This window comes from Drosophila suzukii, chromosome 3 (assembly GCF_043229965.1).
Source record: "Drosophila suzukii chromosome 3, CBGP_Dsuzu_IsoJpt1.0, whole genome shotgun sequence".
Taxonomy (NCBI): domain Eukaryota; kingdom Metazoa; phylum Arthropoda; class Insecta; order Diptera; family Drosophilidae; genus Drosophila; species Drosophila suzukii.
The window spans coordinates 64,073,034-64,095,681 of NC_092082.1; the positions used below are offsets into that span (position 1 = coordinate 64,073,034).

The 22,648-nt window shown below is 44.8% G+C and overlaps 6 protein-coding genes across 6 annotated transcripts; 5 read left to right on the plus strand and 1 right to left on the minus strand.

The window, feature by feature from the left end:
• The first annotated feature begins 274 nt into the window (after positions 1-274).
• Osi7 (Osiris 7) lies at positions 275-2,974 on the plus strand. Its single transcript, XM_036818931.3, has one exon. The coding sequence runs from the start codon at positions 494-496 to the stop codon at positions 1,358-1,360; it is 867 nt and encodes a 288-aa protein (XP_036674826.1). The 5' UTR covers positions 275-493; the 3' UTR covers positions 1,361-2,974.
• A 4,033-nt stretch (positions 2,975-7,007) lies between these two features.
• On the plus strand, positions 7,008-8,518 carry Osi8 (Osiris 8). The gene is made up of 2 exons (XM_017082640.4): positions 7,008-7,599; positions 7,928-8,518. Exons 1-2 carry the CDS (start codon positions 7,132-7,134, stop codon positions 8,282-8,284), a joined length of 825 nt encoding a protein of 274 aa, XP_016938129.3. The 5' UTR covers positions 7,008-7,131; the 3' UTR covers positions 8,285-8,518.
• Positions 8,519-12,416: 3,898 nt separating this feature from the next.
• On the plus strand, positions 12,417-14,348 carry Osi9 (DUF1676 domain-containing protein Osi9). Its single transcript, XM_017082635.4, has 3 exons — positions 12,417-12,733; positions 12,803-13,058; positions 13,583-14,348. Exons 1-3 carry the CDS (start codon positions 12,599-12,601, stop codon positions 13,891-13,893), a joined length of 702 nt encoding a protein of 233 aa, XP_016938124.1. The 5' UTR covers positions 12,417-12,598; the 3' UTR covers positions 13,894-14,348.
• Positions 14,349-17,207: 2,859 nt separating this feature from the next.
• On the plus strand, positions 17,208-18,711 carry Osi10a (Osiris 10a). Its single transcript, XM_036818929.3, has 2 exons — positions 17,208-17,678; positions 18,067-18,711. The coding sequence occupies exons 1-2, from the start codon at positions 17,219-17,221 to the stop codon at positions 18,687-18,689; spliced, it is 1,083 nt and encodes a 360-aa protein (XP_036674824.2). The 5' UTR covers positions 17,208-17,218; the 3' UTR covers positions 18,690-18,711.
• Positions 18,712-19,378: 667 nt separating this feature from the next.
• Positions 19,379-20,569, plus strand: Osi10b (DUF1676 domain-containing protein Osi10b). Its single transcript, XM_017082631.3, has 3 exons — positions 19,379-19,831; positions 20,066-20,217; positions 20,282-20,569. Exons 1-3 carry the CDS (start codon positions 19,414-19,416, stop codon positions 20,567-20,569), a joined length of 858 nt encoding a protein of 285 aa, XP_016938120.3. The 5' UTR covers positions 19,379-19,413.
• A 328-nt stretch (positions 20,570-20,897) lies between these two features.
• Osi11 (Osiris 11) lies at positions 20,898-22,091 on the minus strand. The gene has a single exon (XM_017082634.4). The coding sequence runs from the start codon at positions 21,978-21,980 to the stop codon at positions 21,072-21,074; it is 909 nt and encodes a 302-aa protein (XP_016938123.1). The 5' UTR covers positions 21,981-22,091; the 3' UTR covers positions 20,898-21,071.
• Between the last annotated feature and the right edge of the window lie 557 nt (positions 22,092-22,648).

The following is a 22,648-nucleotide window of genomic DNA, read 5'->3' on the forward strand; positions in this document are numbered from 1 at the left end:
ACAGCTTACAAATTACAGTAACAATGCTTTTCCAGCTGCCGCTGCTCGGGCCGCTGCAGCGCTGCCGCCGTCGGCGCCGGCGTCGACTGCGCATTACCGTTGGCTGGCCAAACGAAAGACTTAAGCGAGAAACTTGCACGACTAGTTTGGGGGAACCGCCGCCGGTGGCCAGGGGGCGGGTGGGGCGGAGAAATGCTTTCGCAGCAGATGAGCATGCCGATGCCGAAGTCGCTGCCACTGCCGCCGTATATAAATTGTCGTGTGCGGTGGAAAATTGTATCATTCAATCCTTAACCGTCTGAGCAGCTATACGGCAGCAGCAGTCAGCCAAGACCGAAAAACACACAAAAATACAGTTTTCCATTCAAGAGAAAGTGCGTTCGCCGCCGAACTACGTGAAAGTGTAGTGTGGACCCACAAAGGACTATCCAAAAGAACCCAATTCGAAAACCGTGCAAGAACAACTCAAAAACCAACCAATTCAAAACGCAAAATGGCAAGCCATAAAGTTACTTTCGGTGTCTTGTGTCTGGTCGCCCTGAGCGCCGCCCTTCCCGCCGAGGAGACGCGCGGCCACGCCCGCAACGCCATCGGCGGCGAGAACGACATTATGGATAGCATCTACAGCGACTGCCTGCGCAAGGACTCCGTCTCGTGCGTCAAGTACAAGCTGTTCAGCTTCGTGGACAAGGTCCTCGGCGCCCGCGACCAGTTCGCCCTGACCGAGGGCGTGACCGTGGTCCGCTCGCCGGACGCCCCGCAGCAGGAGGCCGCCCGCTCCATCTCCGGCGACGAGTCGTTCGAGTCCCTGGCCCTGAACCGCATCAGCAGCTTCCTCAACTCGCACACCATCAAGGTGGAGCTGAAGGGCGCCGACATCGTGCAGGCCGTTAGCTCCACGGGCCGCGCCCTCGAGGACGCCTCCGAATCGCTGTTCGGCTCCAACGACCCCAACGCCCCCGAGGAGAGCCGTGGCAAGAAGAAGAAGGCCGCCAAGATCCTGGGACCCATCCTCGCCCTGGTCGCCCTGAAGGCCGCCGCCCTGCTGCCCCTGCTCCTGGGCGCCATCGCCCTGATCGCCGGCAAGGCCCTGCTCATTGGTAAGATCGCCCTGGTGCTGTCCGCCGTGATCGGGCTGAAGAAGCTGCTGTCGCAGGAGAAGCACGTGACCTACGAGGTGGTGGCCCACCCACACCACAGCAGCAGCCACTCGGCGAGCCACGACTCGTACGGCAGTGGCTACAGCGCCGATGCCGGAGCCTCCTCGGCCTCCTACGGCAGCAGCGGTCACGGCGGCTGGGGACGCTCCATCGACGCCCAGGACCTGGCCTATGGTGCCCAGAAGCCCGTCCAGGCCTAAGTCACAGGATCACCAGCGCAAGCACACCACAAATCAAAATCACTCAAGAAGAAGAATCAGAATCAGAATCGCGAACACACACGAGACTCTCGATGAGGAACACACATTATTTATCGTTCGTTTTAATTAATTTATTAATTTAATTTATTTTATTTATTTCTCCAAGCAATGAAAACGAAAAAGAATGAATCACACACACGCAAGATAATGTTAAACCGGACAGAAACCAGAACAAAACAGAATCAGAACCATATATGTTAGTTGTTAAAACTGATGAAGCTAAAGTTAAGTTTGTAAAAAGAGCGGCCAGCGAGAGTTACCCCACAAGTTGCAAATACTCAGCCTTAAGTCTAAGCTCGCACAGCACTTCCCCGAACCATCAGCACCTCGATCACCCGACTGCATCTATTCGTAATGCACTCTCATCTGTCAGTCTATATCTATATCTATAGCTACAACTACATCTACATCTACATCTCCATCTATTTCTATCTTTCTATCTGTGCTTCCATCTTAAACTGCATACTGCCTATACCAAAACTCTGCCGATTGCCATGCAATCGAAGCAACGTACAAATCCTAACTCTACAATCTATACCTGTACTCTATACTCTGCCTGTTCAACTATGTTCTTCACATGCAATTCTAGTCTTACAATACAACACCAGCAACAAGCATGCCTACTATTAGCTTTAACTCCTCTAGCTCTAACTCTACGTCTTTCTCTATCTCTATCTCTACCTCTATCTCGATCTATGCTATAACTTCTGAAAAACTGTCCTACTCTATCCACGACTATCCTTCATTTTCTCGCCTTCAACTGAGTCATAGTTTTGGTCATTCGCATGCCATCACTTGCCATAGGTCTCCGAACACACATCGCCACACCAAACTGAACTCATTTTCCGGCTCTACCTCGGAGCCACTATTTCCTCACTCGACACTCGACTTCCACTTCGACTCTTCAACTTTCTCATTTCTCCTATCTGCCATCTCTTTCCGCCGTCCTCTGCTGCCTCTGCATCTGTCACTTTCTAGCGCTCTACTTTCCCAAAAAACAAAGCCCACTACTGCTCACACACCCAGTAATTCCCCGTAATGTTAAACATATTTTTTTTCAATATCTTAACTCCTTAAGCGTACTTTATGCATCCGAGCGACTCGAAGCGCTTGTCGGCCCGATTGGTGTCGGGCTCACCTGCCCTGTGGACCTAAACAGATTTTTAATTATCAACTTAAAAATACCTTGTTTATGACATTTGGAGGGCCCTCTAGCCAGCGGCCGCAAGTTTCGAGTCGCCAGTACGGCGTCTACTTTAATTTAAATATTTTAAGCAAAGTCGTACGGCGCTTTCACAACCTTATAACTCCGGCAACAGTAGTAAGATGACGATGAAGACGAAGAAGAAGCGTGAAGCTGCAGAAGTGGGCAACTCACACAGATCACAAACTCACTCACAAAAGAATGTAAATTCCATAGACTACAATACCCCCTCTCTCTGTCACACATGCATGTCATTAAACAAAAAATGATGAAAAACATAACACAAAAAAAGTTGAAAAAACACCAGCAAGGAAGATTAATAAATAAAAAATCAATGAAAATCAAGACAAGTCTCTGTAATTTATGGCATACCACGGGGTGAAAGCGAAACGACAAAACCGAAAGCTTTATGCATAATTCCCAATCGAAGACGAAAACTGGCCGTTGACAAGTCCATCTTGGGCCGAAATGCTTTCATTTCAAGTGAAATTGATTTGCGACCCAGTTGCCCCAGCGAATTTCAGAGATTGCCCGTTAATAGGTGTAAATAATTATGACCGGGGTCTGACCAAGACAGGTTAACGAAAATCCAATAAGCCCCGCTGGCTTCTGACGGCCACAGAAACAGAAACGGCCACAGCCAGAGCAACTCGAGCCACCGACAGTGAAAGTAAACAGTTAGGAAACCGAAACAGCAGCCCAGACCCCAGTGGAAAGCCTCTGAAATCGTGGCACATGGCCAAGACCAAAAAGCGTTTTCCAAGCCGCTCTAAATGTGGCCAAGTTGCCGCTGCCCAGCGAATGCCCGGCGAAAACAAAAGACAGGTTAATGCGCACTAATGTTAACAACTCATTTGAACAGCTGCCAGGCTTGAGCAAACATTGACTGACCACTGTCAGTCTTCTTTTTTGGTTTGTGGCCAACGCCGCTCACTTAATCAAATGGAAATTACGAAAATTTTGGGCTACGCTCGGCTGGAAATTATCTCAAAGAGACCGCTTGGTGCCACCAAATGTCAGGCGAGATGTAAGGAACAGCCATTTGGAGGATTTACACGGGATTAGGCATGCTTTATGGCTTTGGGGTGTTTTCGTTTTAATTTTCAGGGCGAGAGTGGTACTTGCCAGAGAGATTTATAATGGTAAGTAGAAAATACTTTTAATAGTCAGGTACGCATTTGACACAGAAGGAGGATATATACATAGGGAAATAAATTGGTTGTGATTATTAAGTTAAAAAACAATTTTTAGTGAGGTATTTATACAATACCTACTGCTAAATTGTATGGCAATTTACTTTATTAACTTTCTGAGATTTTATTTTATTGAAAAACTACACCACTTACTAAAAGGTTTATTTAAAATCTAAGACAATAATTATTTATAGTATCCATTAGCTTCTAAATATTATACACAACACTTTAGTCGGCCGCCATGTCCCACAATATGCACAATCGCTATACAAAATTGTTAACGTTCTTCGGCTCCCATTTCGATTCTGATAAATTTCGTTTACTGCTGCTAAACATGGTAGTATATGCAAATCGGCTAACCAAAACGAAAGCCCCACTGGGTGATTTGGAGCGAGCAACGGTTGTGCCGCTAGAGAAACGCCGCCTCGGTGGCAGCCAAACTGGTGCAGCATCAGCACCACGCTGCACCACCAGCTGCAATTTCACATTCTGAAAAACCAGATAAGAAACCACAAAATTTGCAATAATTCATAAGAAGAGTTAATGGCGGGGGCACAAGGCTGAGGGGAGGACTTCGAATCGTGCAGAATGCCCAATTTGAAAGCAATTTCACTGTCAACCGAACGGGGGCAGTGGGGGGTTAAAGCCAAGTGGATGGGATGCCTGCAAGGGCGTCGTCGCAGCGCAGAATGTGTGCAGAATGCTCAGCTAAATGAAAACGAGTTTGGGCCAACTTCGACTCGGAAAGCAGGTCACCAGAACGTAGACAACAACCAGGGGCGGTCCCGAAGCCAAATTTGATTGTCGGCCTTGCAGCACTGCGCTTTCCAGCAATCCAGCAGAAAGACAACCGGGGACCCGAAGACAAAAATCAGCAAAAATGAAAATAAACGAAATGAAGAGCCAGATTGCCTGCCTGGCTAATAATATTATTAGGCGCTCGGCATTGCTGCCGCTGCCATCATTTTCCGCTCCAGCACGTTTTTCCCACACTCGACACTCGACAGACAAAGCACGCATCTGAATTTATGATTACACCAATTGTTGGCGCAGCTTTGCTCACCATGCATTAAATCAACAGAGTTTTCATTGCTTTTGATTAATTGAAAGTTAATTGGCCACGAGCCCGCAAAGCCGTGAAACAGTTTTGGCCACTCGAGCGTTTTCCCGGCACGCCTGATTGGCCGCCGCTTCTGCTGGCCATCGTCGCTTGTGGTCAATTTAAATTACGCTATGCAGTTAGCAACAATCGCTCGCAATTATCGAACGGCCGTTGCATCGCCTCAGCGGTTATGCCGCACATTGCGTGAGGACTTTGATTAGCAGGTCAATTTGCATTGAAGACCGCTTAATTGCTTTTGTCGCTGTCGAGCGGTAAGCGGCTGAGGCACTTTGTGTACTGGAGCTGTCCAAATCTGGGGTCGAAATGAAGGGCTTTTAGTTTATCGTATTGCCATGGCAATGTTCCCGCGGGGATACGCCGTATGAAAATGAACTGATTTTGTAAAGACCCTACACACAAAAAAATGCATTGGTCTAATTGACCAATGAAGTAGATACACGTACTTAAATTGTTTCTATTACTTAATGCGTTAAAACACGTTTTGTTTTTAAACGAACAAATGGTTGAATATACGCAGCCAATTCAAAATGGTTTATACACTGTTTATAGAAAATGTAAGTAAAACGAGTAAGCCATATTTCCTTATTTAGCTGTTTAAATACCAATTGCAAATGTGAATTCATCCTACATCGACTATAAGGCTGGGTGCACCTGACTTTCAGATAGTGGGTAAGTATGTGCGGACTGACAGAAATTATCTTTCGTTTTTCTTAAGCAGAGAGAAATATGCAAATACATTGTTCTTGAATTCAGAACATTCGTTCTTAAAAACCGTGTAAGTACATTTTGATATCAATGTTCTCAATACTAGAACAAAATGATGAGGATAGAAATGTAATATTATTTAACAACTTTATGATAAGTACATACTACTGACTGGACTAATAGTTTATTTGTTGAGATATTTTATGCAAATACCGCCAATTCAATTTGATTCGAGCAAAATAAAAACATTTTCAATTTAAAAATGTCGTTCTTTTTTCAACTCAGATGAGAACGTTAGAATTTTCTCTGTGTAGGCTTTAACTTGTGTGTCTTGATTCACGCGGTGCTGGAACCAGTTGTGAATTTTAACAACACCGAGAAGTTTTCATATAAAAGCACATAAAGAAACTATTTTAATAATACAATTACATACCCAATTGCTTTTAATTTGATTGTAATGTAACCATTAAATACTAAACCATTATAAAGCATATGAACCTCTACCTATTATATACTCACAATTTATATTTTTTGATAAAATTACAATTGTAATATGTTCTTTTAAAATCATTTTTTTAATGACAACAAGAAATACTTATTTGTATCTAGAGTTTCCTTCCTCCTTATGGTCAAAAATAACTAAACCGAAAAGATGAATCTTGAAACATTGCGTACATTTTCTTATCTCTTTAGCACCTGCTTACAACATTTCCCACTTGATAAATATTTGAATGCTACCAGTTAATAGTTTCTGTTTTCACACCTCTTCGCCAACTTATTAACATTTCAATTATGATAAACGCCATCTATTGCCCATTTCACCAAAGTAGATATGATTGAGTCAGAGCTTTTCTCTACTTTCGTTAAGTGCGATCAAGTTCGTGTCTTAACTCTTTCGTTGCAGAAATAGCACTTTTTCTCAGCAGCACCAAAAAGTAGGCAACACAAATGTCCATTTGTCAGAGTGCATGAGAAAAAAGAAAAGTTTCGGCCAAATTGGGTGACGACAGTGAACTTGCCCCAAAAGGCTTTGAAAAACCGAAAATGCCTGTGTTTACGGTCTAGTAATTCGAATGCAAAGACAGTGAAGAATGGCAATGGCAGCGGCAGTCACGCACGAGCTCAATAGCTTAGAACGGGCTAAAAAGCGGGAATATAATTGCAAACGAAACTGCATTTCGGAGGCTTTCGCAGCGAAATCACGAAAGCGCAGCCCCACTGGCCAACAACATCTGGCTAATTGCCGTGATATTTAGACTAAGACAAAGAGTGTGTTTTGTGTTTTTGTGTTTTTCAATTTCAGGCAGCCGGCCGACATGCGATTTATCCGCCACAGGTATAAAATGCATAAGATCCACCGGCCAGCACTCAGTTGAGCATCCAAAGAGCAGCGCCCGGCGTCTTCTCCCCAGTTTGTGCCTCAGCTCAAGGACCGGCCAAGGATCCCGTTCTCGTCCAGCTTCGAATAGCAACACCCAGCACAGTCATGATCAAGTACGTGTGGCATGTGGCGGCCCTGATGATCGTCTTCTGCTGGCTCTCGAGTGCCCGCAGTGCCAGCTACCAGCATCAGAACCTGAACAGCCTCAGTTCGGTCCCCAAGCCCCAGGTCCCAGCCAACAACCCCGGAACGGGTTCTACGGGCTTCTGGAAGGACATGTCGATTGTTTACCGCATCTACCAGCAGTGCACGGGCGACAACATGTCCGTTTGCCTGAAGGTCAAGCTGCTAACCGGCTTGGAAAAGGCCTTCCGATCGGCCAAAACCCTGTCGCTCATGGAGGGCATTCAGTTTGTGAGTTCTGGCGGCGAAAGTGAGGAGGCGAAAAGGGCTCCCATCAACGAACAGGACATTGAAGCCGTCTTGCCGAGGAGCGTGGACGCCAAGGAGCAGGTCCTTAACAACATGATCCTCAAGCGGGTGGGCAACTTTCTACAGGATCATACTCTGCAGGTGAGTGAAAAAAGGAGCAAAGGGGGGAGCACTTCTAAGAAAACTAAAAGTATTTAAAAGTAAAATTTATATTAACCTTATTCTGAATTGTGTGAATGCAATTGCATACAATACATCTAAGCAGAGTTAAATATTACAAAATGTTTATGAGTAAAAAAGGGGTTCCAGGCAATTAAACAACAGTATAATTTAAAATTGCAATACAGCCACTTATCTTCTTAAAACTAAATAGTTACTAGTATAAATTTATTAAAGGGTTTCTAGAAATACCATCCATAAAAGCAAATAAATAATATTTATTCATAATATCCTTTTTCTCCATTTCTAGGTTAAATTTGACTCCGAGGCAAATTCGGTGGAGGGTCGCAAGAAGAAGGAGAAGAAGGGCAGCGGCGCCATGATCATGATCCCCCTGCTGCTGGGCGGGACCATCGTGCCCTTGGCCTACGGAGCACTGGCCATGCTGGCGGGCAAGGCGCTGATCGTGTCCAAGCTGGCCCTGGTCCTGGCCTCGATCATCGGCATCAAGAAGCTGCTGAGCGGAGGCGGCGGTGGCAAGGAGTCCTCCCACGAGGTGGTCGTCTCCTCGGGCGGCCACTCCGGCTGGGGCCGGGAACTGGACACCGCCTACAGCGGCTGGAAGCCGGCGGCCAAGGATTCGGCGAGCAGCGCCAAGAGCCTGTGAGCTCGCATTTGCATTTGGAAAACGGAGATGGAGAAGGATAAGGAGAAGCTCGGGATGGAGGATTCTCGGGGGATATTTGTGGAGAGTGAACCAAAGAATCGAGCGCCGCACGAACTGTCTGACTAATGTCTAGTTTAATTCGCCTAATCGATCATTAATTTAACGAACTAAATGTGTGTGTTAGGTTTAAGTAAGCGTTAATTAAATATAGTAAATTCTGCTACCCGAAAATCACATCTAGATGACTTGTTTTTGGTGTCGCTGCCGCTCCCTGAACATGAATTTATGATAACAATTAAAGTTTCATTGAAACGGGCTTACGTGCGTGCCAAAAATGGCAGCCGAAGCTGCTTCGCTTTCTACCAAACTCAATTACAGACGCATACATATTTTAGGTACCTACAGCTGCGGTAGAAATAATAGTGAGTTCTTGGATCTTAAATTGAAAAGTACCTAAATTGAATTGTTCGAGTGCAGGTACTGGTTTACATATAAATCAAATGCATACATGTATTCCATAACAAGTACAAATGGAATAATTATGTTAATCAAAGTTGACAAGCAAATGATTTTTTTGCTCAATTCCAGAAAAGGGAAGTGTTGTGAAATTTTGCATGCGTACAATTTTCATCTCCGGATTCCTTAATTTAATCCCCTTTTGAATTTCATGGAGAATTCGACCTCGAATGCACGTGCAGTTTTGTGATGGCTTGCATTTTCTGAATGGATAAAATATGCAACTTTCCTAGCTTCTCTGCTCTGCTGTTTTTCCTCCCTGTCCATTGTTGTGCTGCCTTCTTTGGTATGCGACAATTTCACTTTTGGGCCACTACACGAAATATTAATGAGCTGCTCAGAGCAGAACATTGAACCTGGCCCACGACATTCCCAGGCCCCTCGGCCATTTAGATGTGGGTGCCCTTTGCTGGGGCACTACTGACGTCATCTGCCCGGGACTTTCATTAATTGAAAATTACCCGAGCGCACCATGTAAACAGCGCCGGAGCTGCAAACTAAGGCCGGAGCTGAGCTGAGCTGCCTTTACCCGGAATTCCATGGCAGCCAAGCGGAATGAAAGTGAAACTTTGAAGAGGTGTCAATTTTGAAGATGCCTTTTGAAGGGTTGGGGCGAGGCCGAGAGGGTGGGGCCGAAATCGGGGATTGTTTGCCTCGAATGTGCGATGCTTTAAGGTTGGCTTTATCTCTAGAGCGAATATTTCGCATGCCGATTTGGGTCAGCCGGCGAAATGGCCGTTGGTGGGAGAAATGGGGGGCATCAGGAGATGGCATGCGAATTAATTGAGCACACTCAGTTGAAGTTAAGTGCACGGATTTATGGCAAATACTCGGCTCGTAAAAGCTGGCCAACTAGCCTTACCAACAAGTTAAAATCCAATTATAACTCCCACTTTAGAGTGCTTAAAAAATGTTGCTATAACAAAGGGTATACTCTATATTTTTAAAACCCTAACTAAAAATATCATATTATTTCAATATTGCGTCACACAATGTTTGAAGTGCCTTAGTTTAAATTGTATAAAATGTTAGCGATGAAATTACTTTTTCACTTTCATTGCGCACGCACAATGCTAACATATATTTGGAGTGGGGCTTTATGAGACTTTCATTGTGGACTAAATAATACTCTTCCTGAGACATTGTGGTGATCTGTTTTTTCGGGAGCTTTTCAAAGTGAAAAAATTCTTATCCATCACAAATCTTAATTAAATTTTCGATAAATGTGTAATAAGTACGTTGGCTTTAATGAAAAATTGATAAATATGAAAATAACTCACACTATGGAATACTGGACAAAGGCTTATATTAGAAGCGTTTATACTTTTCAACAAAAATATTGTGTTCGGTAAATATTGAAAATACACAAATGGTAAATTTTTAAAGTTATTAAAGGAATGTTAAATAAAAATGTATTATCAATGTATATTTAAAATATAAAAGAAGATTAAGTATTTGAAAAGTTTTATCTTCAAATATTTAATAAATACGACTTTCCTATATATTCCAATGTGACTTACAGTTATTTAAGAAACTTAAGTTCAAGGCATCAATACCAAAGACATTAATTATCTATTACTTCAAATTAAATTACTAAATTATATATTTTATAATTTAAATTAAAGAAAATAATATATATTTTCTTTCTTAAACGTTTTTATTTATATTATAGGTGTTCGTTTTTAGGTATAGCATTTTCGAATAATATATTTTGACTTCTAAGTCGGTCTTGCTTTTTTAAAAAGGGCATTCGCTGAAAGGGCATTAGAGGACACACACCATGACAAATCGTGACAGGGGCTGTCACATCCACATCCACATCCATCTATGTGCACGTGCAGGGCATTTACATATTCCATCAACGGAATTTGGGCCCATGCTGCCGCCTTGGATGATAGTCTGCGAAATGTCGAGTGGCTTTGCATCTAGATGCGAGACTGTGTTTTATTTTATTTCACTTCCAGTGGGCTTGTTGCTCTGGGCAGCATGCAAATCTGCGGCGTAGCTTTCTTTCGGGGCACTCGTCTAATGCGTAAATTACCGGCAAACGATGGACGATGGAGCGATGAGACGAGAAGTAGATACGACGTGTGGCAATTTTCGAGTGCTGCAAATTAAAGCGACATAATGCCAATGAAACTCTCGTGCGAGAGTCTCTGTGCAACTGTCCGTCCGACCGGCGATCGGATTGGCATACAAAACTGCAGATACATTATGCGAGATGCCCGCTGGAGGCACAAACAAACACATAAATAAAAAGCAAAATTAAAGTGAAATTTCTTCCACCATGCCGCCGCAGTGCCAGCAAACTAGTTAATTTTCTATTTTACTCCAATTCGAGTGGCGGTTGCTTTCGACCATCGGCATCGGTGGCCATCTTAAATGGCGCTCTTGATTAACCGCCCACCGCCCACCCCCGCCAACATTGTGTGGCTAGCTGCAGTTTGAAATGAAACCGCTGCAACACTTTCTGCTGACCACCCGAGATTCACCCAGCGCGGAAAGTGTGCCATCATCAGGTGGCGCCTCAAAGGTGCCATAAATACCTTAACCACTTTGCAGCTCATTAACTTTACTCGGCCTTGCTGAGAACATAATCGCATGACCATGATGTAAGTTGAACTCAAAGTTTAGAATTTAATTAGGGCTAAGCTGTTATAGTTCAACTCTGTGTAGCGCAAATTGCAAATAGCTCAAAGTTGGATGTGATAAGTAGGGAAGAAGGATTCCATTAAAGTACCAACGTTTATACGGTTAGTAAAAACACAAATGCTTAGTTAATCCAAAGGAAAATGAAACATAAATTGAATATTAATGTTGATCTATAATTAAATATATTAAATATTTATACTTATATATTTTTAATTTTGAGTGAATTTGTTTTATTGTCTTATAATTACAAAACGAATGTTAAGCTCTAAGCATTTATATATTTTAATACACTTCATCAGAGGATTTTGATTTATTAAACACTTCATTTAACATCAATGCACTATGCGCAAGTTTCCCTCAATTTAAAGCTTAGGGGCTAAACCCAGTAAATGCTCTGTTAATGCTGTGTTAATTATGGCTTGTGGTAGGCTTTAAACATAAAGGATTTAATGTGGTCGTATCCATCACTTGGTCAGAGGTGAGAGGTAATCCTATCACTTTCTGGCCCAAAGGCCTGCCTGCACTTAAACGGACCTAATCGATGTAAATTCAATATTTAAGAGCTTGCTGATCCACCTATTGGCCTGCTCCCAGTGGCAGGCAAACAGCTAACTGCCGCCGAAGTGTGTTGACAAACAACAATTGCCAATCCGACGGGCTGAGCGGCGACTGCGGCCACTGCGGCGCACCTGTCCAGGTGTCTCTGCTGCGCCTGGGATGGCTCAGCCACTTCGCCTCGGACTTCGGCTGCAACCTGGCCAGGTTCGTAGTCGTCGGGCTGTTTATTTAAATTCTAAGCTCGGCTACTGTGTGCGCACCTGAGGGGCCCCAAGGGGGCTCAGAGGGGTCTCAGGTGGGTTCGGACCACTGCAGAGCGCTAACGCGACAACGACAACGCTGTCGTCGCTGCTGGCCAACGCTGCCGCCGCTCTGCTGGCCGGGAATAAAACTCGATCCGCGTGCGTCTTCTAGCCACAGTTTACCGGTTGCCTTCTGACCGACAGATCGAACACGCCAATCGAGCGCAGTGCACTCAATCAAGTGAAGACACACAAAGTTGCCAGGAAGTGGCAGGATATCAAAGCTGCGAGCCAGTGTCAAGTGTTTGTGAGAAATAACATACAAGGAAATACCCAATTTACAGCCATGTTCAAGTTTGTGTGCCTGTTTGCTCTGATCGCCTCCACGGCGGCGGCTGCCTCGGAAGCGGACAGCCTGCTGACCAGCGCCCTCAAGATGGTCAAGGACTGCGGCGAGCGCTCGATGGTCCTGTGCATGAAGGTAACGAAGCCGGAGGGCCCAGTCCCCCAATCGAAAACCCGATCCTAATCCCCAATCAAACCCCAAAAGGAGCGCGCCCTGCACTACTTCGACACCGAGAACGGCGATGTGCGGCTGACCGAGGGCATTGCCCTGGTGAAGACCGACGAGATCCCGGTGGGCCGGTCCCTCAACGAGATGCAGCTGCCCGAGGAGGTGGAGGCCCGCGAGGCCGAGGTGGACTCCCTGCTGGTGGAGCGGGTGGCCCGCTTCTTCGGCACCCACACCCTGCAGTTCAAGGTGCCCAAGGACTCCATCCAGGACATGCAGCGCGCCCTCGAGGAATGTGAGTATCTGTTTGCCCATCTATCTGTCTGTCTAGCTGGCTGGTGCCCATCAGATCCCACATAAATTACCGTTCTGGTCGGGCCGGCTCTCTGCCAATTTGGGTTAGTAATGCAGGCGACCAGTTCGGGCAGATGGCTCCGCCGCAAATCCTGTTTTCACTGTTAGGTCGCCGCCATATCGAGGTCATCCTGTGAGGCAGCCACATGGCCAGGCAGCCAGGTAGCCAGGCAGCCATGTGGCTATCTAGCCATGTAGCCATGCACATAGCGGTGCATTGGCAGCTGGTTATCCAGATAGTCGGCTATTAATTGCACTTTAGTCAGCCAGTTAGCGAGGCTTACTTTCTTTTTGTGCGCAGCGGCTGCAATTTCCGATTTCCAATTTCTAAACGCAGCCACATAGAAAGCGGTCGATCCTGTTCGCTGGCTAATTATCTGTGCTCCAGTTGCTAATGAGCGGCAAGCGCTGCCCCAGCGAAAGTAATGCAAATCTCAAGGCCCGAATTTGAAATCCCTTTTCCAGCCCGCGGCAAGAAGAAGGAGAAGAAGAAGTACCTGATGCCCCTGCTGATGCTGTTCAAGCTGAAGATGGCCGCCCTGCTGCCCCTGGCCATCGGCTTCCTGGCCCTGATCTCCTTCAAGGCCCTGGTCATCGGCAAGATCGCCCTGCTGCTGTCCGGCATCATCGGGCTGAAGAAGCTGCTGGAGTCCAAGAAGGAGAACTACGAGGTGGTGGCGCACCCGCACTACGAGCACGAGCACAGCTACGGCCGCTCGCTGCCGGCCGACGACTCCCAGGCCCAGCAGCTGGCCTACGCGGCGTATAAGCAATGAGCTACGGATGCCAAATATTCTGAATGCTGAGGCAACTGATCAGTGCAATACTCGGAGGGCCGTTTAATTTATTCTATTTATTTAATTTATTTGTATAGCATAGTTCATGCCAGGCTTACACCCTTAAGGCGCCATCAAGAGAAATAGAAGGGAAACCAAGAGAAACCCAGAACCCGCAGCAAATATAGTAGGTCTAGGAAGTAAGCAGCCAGGGGCTGCCGCCAAGGGGACACCTGGCGCCGTTTATAATCTAATGTCTAATCTTAAAATAACTGCAACTCTCGTATTAATACTCAGAGCTTTACTGTTTAAACTCTACGCTTAACTCAACTCGATTCTAAACTAAACTGTTAAACTGAACTGCTTAACTCTGAACTGCTAGGCGCAGGAAAGGCCCCCTGGCCACGCCCCCAACAAACACAAATCAATAAAAGAAATGCCGCATTTAACTCGAACTTGTGTCTTGGTCTTTCAATGGGATATATCACTCATACGCAGCGAAATGCTTTCACTCTTTCACCGGCTAAGGCGAACTGGGCCAGCGATATCAGTTGCATGGGCGACACACAAAATCACGGAGCAAGCTCGCCGGATTTCACTTGGGCCAGCCAGGCGTGAAGCCTCCGAGAGCCTCCTCAGCTCAGCTCAGCCCGGTCAGTCGTACAGTCATACAGTCATTCACATATATCCGATGTCGCTCCAGAAACTGGCTCACATCTCCACATCTCGGGAAAATCTAATGAAAGTTGCGACCTGCTTTTTGCCTTTTGCATTCGCAGTGCAACACGTACGCCCCAAACAAATTGGGTGTGTGGATGGGAGCGTGGATTCCAGTTCCAGACGGGAGCACGCCCCGCCACTGCAATTTATGGCCATGGCCATTCGGCATATAAATGGCCAAAGCCGACTCAACCCAAAGCTCAAAATGGCCAAAAGGTCTGGACGGCCGCGGCCTCTATGTCTCTTTTTCGCTGCTAACTATTTGTAAACAACTGCAGGCAACTGGCCGTGAATTTCAAGTATTGGCGGTGAAAGTGTTTATTAATACAATTTCTTTTTGTCGCTGCGCCTTGCAATTGGAAATTTATTAACTGTCAGCCAATGCGCGCCCCCTCCAATAAAACGACACACAACTTTTACGAAATTACAAAAGTTTTCGGCGACAACCGCAGAGATTAAACCGAAAAGCCACGACCTAAAATTCCTCGAAACTTATCTGGGTGGAAGGGATGATTTGGTAGGAGACTGATTTACCTGACTTTCTTTGGTCGCTAGTCTGCTCAGTTTTGTCAGTGGAATTGGGGAATTCGAGGAGTCACCAAGGTCCTGGGATGTTTAGAATTCAGACGGTTTCTTGTGGGGATTTTAAAACTTCCCCACCCGCGGAGACCACGAAGATACCTTTATGTCGTTGCTATTTTAGTCAAATCTCCTGACGTGCTGGCATCACCAAAACAGACGCTTAACTTTTAGCGACTCGGCCTAAGAGTATGCTAAGTTTTTTTTAACTAACTTTTTATACTCTTAAGCCTAGCATATGGTGGTAACTAAATTGGTTTTGTTGTATAATCTGTTTATTAAAGCTTCAATTCTTAAAAAATTTTAATTATAATTTTTATTCGGATAATTTACTTATCTATATTGGTATACTCGTAAAGTAAAGGGGTATACTAGATTCAACGGAAAGTAAGTAACAGGTAGACAGAAGCGTTTCCAACCACATGAAATATATATATATTCGTGATCTTCAAATCTGTCTGTCCGTATGAACGCTGTGATCTCGGAAACTATAATAGCTACAATACAGGAATTGGGCATGCTGATTCTAGAGATTTCTGCGCAGCGCAAGTTTGTTTCGTCAGTGTGCCACGCCCACTCTAAAGCCAGCCAGTTGCTCAAAACTGTGGCTTTCACAGCTTTAATGCTAGAATAAAAATGTTTACTGAAGCGTATTGTTATCATCAATATCATCGATTAACCCACAAACTTTAAATAATCGTAGATATGAACGCGGATACCTCGGTAACTATCAAAGATAGAGAATTGGGTTTCCAGATATAGGTAAGTGGGTGGTGAGTAACGGGTATATGATAGACGAAGTACTCGACTATAGCGTTCTTTCTTGTTAAACTTAAATTTATGGAACGCGAACCCTTTTTTCTGTGCAAACAATGCATTCAATTTAAAAATGACACATCTGCAATAAAAACAGTTTTGAAAAGGTAAGTAAGGGTAAGAAATAGCACTCACACATGACCAAAATTGTCCACAAGCTACTTTAACACATATTCAATTTTCCATAGTATTTGGGTCTTCGGAGTAAAAGTTGTTACCCTAATGTTTTAATCATTACACAACTCGGCATTATTAAAAATTAACCCAGTCTAAAACCGTTATGCATGTCTTTGGGATTGTATTTTATACAACTTCTCTTATGAAAATCCCGCTTTAAAAGAATCTTAAATAAAGAGAATTCTCCAATATTTTTTACATTCTGGTATTACAATTATTTATGAGGATGATTTCTTGAAATGGGATAGCAATAAAGGCACAATTTGTTTGGTTTTTATCTGCTACTATAAGCTGTCAAGTCCTAGGAAAGTCATGGCACTAGTCATAGCATCAACATTTGTCCAATTTAGAATTTTCATTGACCAATGCATCAAGTTAGTCTAGTTTTTTTTTTAAAGTAACTTCGTTTCAAACACAAAATAATTATATTTAAGGGGTATTTCTTTCCCTTCCCTGAAATATGACTCAATCATGCTGAATAATAAACTCCGATATTCCACAAAAAAGTACCTCTGATTACACCTTTTCCGCTTGTTTGTTTTCTTAATTGACTTGCGGCAATTGTCGAGTTTTTCTGTGTAAACGATGGAACATTTCTGGTAATTCTCTAAGCGCCTCCGTTTATTTAATGGACTGGCATTAGTAATGGTAATTGTAGATTTTCCAGAGGGTCCGAGCGGTGGCGCCTTCGAGTATTTCATAATTTCAGTGGGATAACAATAACCCTTGCATAATAACCGAGATGTGCGAAAAATTGGCCACCAGTCGACGCAGCTTTTGCTTTGGGTCGTGTGCACTGACCATGACCATGCCGGCTTAAATAAGAAGCAGACGAAGACGATGAGCCGCCACTTGGCGTTGATGTAAAACAATTTCCGTTATTGGGCCATGTGCAAAAAGGCAGCGCGTTTACTGAATGGGAGCAGATTTGGCCAAAAGACCAGTTGATTATTGTATAACAAGATGTGGGGGATATAAAACCCAGGGGTCAGTTGGCCAGCGGGCTCAGTTAAGATCCAAACACCTGACCAACATGTCGCCACTGGATATTGTGTTGCTCCTGGTCAGTTTCCACCAAGTTGTTGGCAGTGACTTTTCCGCAATGAGTTCGGAGTTCAAGCAGTGTGTTCGTGGATCTCAGAAACCGAAGCTAAGTGAATGTCTGGGACGGTCTGCCCTGAACTTCATCCAGAGACTGGATGAGAGCGACAACATCAGATTCGTGGAAGATTTTGTGACTGTGAAAAGTGAATCGCCCGCAGTCAGATCTCTGGCAAATGTGCTCGACACAGATCCCGTGGACTTTCGCGGCATTCTAGAGAACGCGGGCGCCGTCATGGGCCAACGAAGTCTCGAATGGCACATGGATGGGTTGTATCCGGGTCTTATGTTCAAAATTGGACCCACTGCGGATGCGAACAGTGTGGCGGAGTTCGTCCTTGACGGAGCGGGACAGGGAGAGCGACAATTTGGATACGAGGATCCCTCAACCGGTAGGTTCTTAGTATACTTATATTTTTAGCCACTCAGGGAAAAAACACACGAACAGAAAATAACCGAAATTTGTTAAAATAAAGTACTCTAAGCACAGTTTGAATTCAAAATTTGTGGCTTAATTATCAAGATATTATGTTATTATTTTACGTTGAAAGATTTATTATTAAAATATCGGATTTTGAAATATTTCATCATTGAACCAAATTTTTCCGAAATGGGTTCAATGGTTAACACTTAAAGTTTTGCATTGCATCGACTAAAAATGTCATACATCAACGATACAGAATAAAAAAATACAAGACGGTAAATTAAGAACATTAACATTAATTTTGCATAATATATTTAATTTTAATAACTTTTTAATAATATTTGGTATATTTTTAGGTCGCGTGTTGGCCAAGCAGTATTTACTGCCTTTTCTTTTAGGCCTGAAGTTCAATCTAGTAGCTCTGGTTCCCCTGCTTTTTGCCGGCATATGTCTACTGCTTAAGAAATCATTGTTTCTGGTCAAGTTGGCGATTTACGTGAGCAGCTTTTTGGGATTGGGTGGAATCATGGGTTCGCTGGGTGGATTGGGTGGCCTTGGAGGTTTGGGCGGTGGTTTTGGAGGCGCTAACTTCGGCAGCTTTGGCGGCTCGAACTTCGGTTTCGGCGGCTTTCAAGGACACCGACCAATTGGCCATTTTCCTGGAAAAACTACTGTATTTGGCCAGGGCCAAGATGAGCTCCACCACCAGTACGATGTGCACGAGACGTCACCATATCGTCGCACTGAGCGGAAGGTGAGGTTCGAGCAACCTCGAGGGGCAGAAACGCCTGTCGCTGCCCCACCAACCAACCCTAAACCAACCACCCCAGACCGTTTCTACGACTTTGAGAACCAGCGCAGGCCAAGTAACAAACTATTGGCAGCCAGTGTGGAGCAGGATGGCGAACTTCTGATGAGAAACTTTCAGGATCCCCATGGAATGGCGGGCTGGCAGGCGGTGGACGTGAGATCGCTGTAGAGCATATTTTACACTCAAAGAAAACCCTCTTTTTGTATAAAAATGTACAAAATTCGTTATAACGGGTATTTAATATTAGCTTAAATACTTTAGTGAATAAGAATAAGATACTTTTTCTTTTTCCATATAAGACTATATCCCATTAATTTGATACACAAAGCAAAAGTCAATACTAGAACAAATTACTTTAATTTCCTAGTACAAGAAACTAAATATTTATAAATAAAAAAATAAATATGTATATATATATGCATTGCAACATTATGAACTTTTAATTTGTATCTAACCATTTTCTTATAGCTATTGTTTTGTTGGTAGAATTTAAAATAAATTAGGTTCAAAAATAACAGCTGTTAATTGACCTTAAATTTAATTAAAAAGGTTGTATGTATGTTTTTTTGCAACATTACGTTTTTTGATAAATTTCTCAGCGTGCACATAAGCTGTAATTAGCCAAACATAGTGGGTGCTTTCCAAAAATGAAAGTTAACTTAACCGAATAATTCGGTTTCAGTTTTCGTTGGGTCAGGGTTCAGCGAGCAAACTTCTTAAAACATTTCTATTTGATTCCTATCAAGAGAGCAGTGTCGTGCTTTGACAAGCGCGTTAATTGCTACCCCCAAAAAAGATCAAGGCACTATAAATAACAGGGCAGAACCACTTTTTGGGTTATTTGTGGTTCAAGAAGCGCTTAAAGAGGTTTCATTATACGCAGTAAGGGAATATGTGGCGTGTGCTTTTGCTACAGTGCGTAATGCTGGGCAATTCGGTCCTGGCTTTAAGTCATAAAGGAAATGAAACTGCTGACGAAACGCCCTCCTCCCAATGGAGTCCCCGAAGTCTGGGCAGGATTATAGCCCAATGCCTGGGCGGCTTGGAGGTTTGGGAGTGTCTGGGTTCCGAAAGCGAGCGATTGCTGGATGGAGCCACCAGGGATAACAGCACCTGGCAGATCAGCGAGTACCTGAGCATTGAGCCTCAGACTGGATATACCGAGCAGGAGAGGAGGCGCATGGATACTGGCATACCCGGAAAGCTAATGGAGTTGTTCCGGGGAAGAGCTCTTCGACTTCAGCTACCACGGCAGTTGACCATTTCCAATGCCATAGATGATTTCGGGAGCGAACTGGGCTTCGATCAAGGTACTTATTGGAACGTAGATGATAAAGTGGATAAGTTTATAGGAGGATTTAGTAGTTTCGAAGTGCATGCAACCACCTACGATAAAGATAAAGATAAGGATAAGCAGAAGAAAAAGAAGAAGTCTAAAAAGAAAAAACCTAAGAAAAAGTCTAAAAAAAAGAAAAAATCTAAGAAAAAAAAGAAGAAGAAAGACAAGTATAAAAATAAAAATAAAAACTGCTCCAAAAAAACAGGTCGCAAAAAGAAGGACAAAGACAAGCACATGGCCATGATGGGCGGCATGATCATGTTGGCCACCCTGGCCCAAATGTTCCTAGGCAAGGTCATCCTCATCGCCGGCTCGGCCTTCATCATGGCCAAGATCGCCTTGGTCATATCCTTGCTGGTGAGTAGAATCTGTCTCTAGAACAGTTCCGTCCAAATTGTTGGCGCTACGCTTCTCTCCGCAGGGCAGTCTAAAAAAGGGTTCGACTGGACACAGTGGTAGTGGTGGCGGCGGAGGGACGGAGCACGTGGTGGTTCACTCCAGTCACGAGAGCGGATGGCACCGCAGCATGCCCACCCACGACTACGCATCCTCGCAGCTGGAGCAGGTCGAAGAACCTCCAGTGGAGCACCAGATGGAGTTCTACCAGGCCTATCAAATGGAGCCACTGAAGCGCCGCCTGCATCAGGCGGTGACTGACCCACAACAGCCACGCCCGGAGGCCACCAAACCCACGAGGGGTTTCCTTTAGATATTAAGGTAAAGCTGCTAGTTCTGTAAATATGATATGATATATCTCATGATAAAGAATACCAAATATAGTTGCAATCTCAAAAGAGTCACTTTGTTGCTTTGTTAAAACCGTCTGGTTTACGAATAAATTGCGAACCGGGTTAAAAAAGTCCTCGAAGAAAAGGTTGCGTAAAAGTTCAGTCCGCGGGAGTGCATCAATTTTTTTTTAAATTGAATGCAACAGTATATATTTTATACTTCATGGAGTCAGAAGCGCTTCCTTCTAAAACTAGAAACATATTTTCTGCTCGCAGACCCCAAAACCGACCACAAAAACCAATTGCACCTGAAATTCTATTCTTTTTAATGCTCGCATTTTGGTAACATAATAACTACGATAACTAAACTTAAACTGGAGGGCTGTCGAGTGTAAATACAAATTCAAATAGATTGGACTAAGCGGGGTTCTTGGGATCTTTGGTTGTAGAGCTTCCGACCCCGGAAGGACCTCCCCGATAGCCTTATCGGGACCCCTTGGCGGCGGGCGTGGCAGAGGCACCCACGTGGGGCATCCAGGCCTGGTAGGCCTTGTCCTGCATCATCATCTCGTCGTCGATGCTGCGGTGGTAGGATCCTCCGTCGTGGCCGCCCGTGTCGTACTCGCCCTGGTGGCTGGAGGAGTAGGTGTGGCTCTGCTGCACCTGCGGGTGCTTGACGATCTCGTAGGTGGTCTTCTCGCCGCCGTCGTGACCGACGAGTTTCTTCAGGCCAATTATTGCACTAATGATCAGGGCTATCTTGCCCACAATCAGCGCCTTTCCCGCCACAATGGCGATCGAGTGGTAGGCCATTTTCAGAATGGCTGTCTTCAGCAGAACGGCGGCGATGAAGGGTCCCAGATACTTCTTGTCATCCTTCTTCTTGCGACCCTCACTTTCGCTGGCTGGCAGAAAGTAGCCGAGCAGGTGCTGCAGCCAGTCCTGGCCATTTCGCTCGCCGAACCTCAGCAAACGAGGCAGGTTCACCTGCAGCTGGTGGCTGTGGACAAAGTTGAGGAACCGCTCCAGCAGCAGGGCGTCTAGACTCTTCCCAGACATGTGCTCCAGGTCGCGATTGCTTAGCTGGCTCTCGGCCAGGCTGGAGCGCCCACTACGCGTATCCTGGCTAAAGGACTCCCGCCGCACCAAGCTCACGCCATCCACGATCCCCAGCTGTTGGACCTTCAGGGCGCGGCCCAGGAGGCGAACCCCCTGGATCTTGCAGCACCAGAAGATGTCCTCGCTATCCGCACACTGCCCGTAGACATGACGCACTGTCCGCAGAATGCCGCTCTCCGTGGAGCTCGAATTCGAGTGCGCCGAGGCTTCCAGGGCCCAGGCCTGAAAGGCCGCCAGCAGCAGGGCGATGAGCAGACCCAGACGCGAATCCATTCTGTGCGTATCCCCAATCCTTGTGATATCACTCTCGTTGTTCTCTCAATGCCGTCCAGCTGCAGCTGCTGGGAAATCTCTTGGCCAACTGATCTTGTGCGCCAGTTTGTCCGCCGAATTTATACACTTCACCTTGCCACAATTAGCCAGGCAGCCGTTGCCGCTGGTTTTGCTTTTCTTCCAAGCACCAGTGCACTGGAAAAAAGGTGTGAAAAGTAGTAGCTCCTAAGACTTGTAATACTGGTAAATGGCTTAAAAAAATTCGAAACTTTCTGAAAGAGTTGCCTAAACTTTACACATTTTTTTCTAACATGTAAGCTTATTAATATTTTAAAATAAACTAAAATAAACATACCAAAATTTAAATAAATTTAAATAAAAAATCTTAAGTTCTAATTTAAATACATTGAGAAGAATTAAGCCAAGGGACCAAAGGTTGTTAAAATAGTACACATCTACCTGTGCTTTCATTACATTTGTAAGTAAATCCGTAGGAACTTAGGATATTTTAATAAAAAGGTCAATTTTCTGAAGGAACTTTTTTGCACTATGATCACCCAAATTTCACGTTTCCGGTACATTTTTCTAAGTGCAACAATAGCTCGTGGCTATTCAGAGCGTAGTATGCATGATGAGTGCAGTTGGCAGCTGGAAACTGGCTCTAAGCC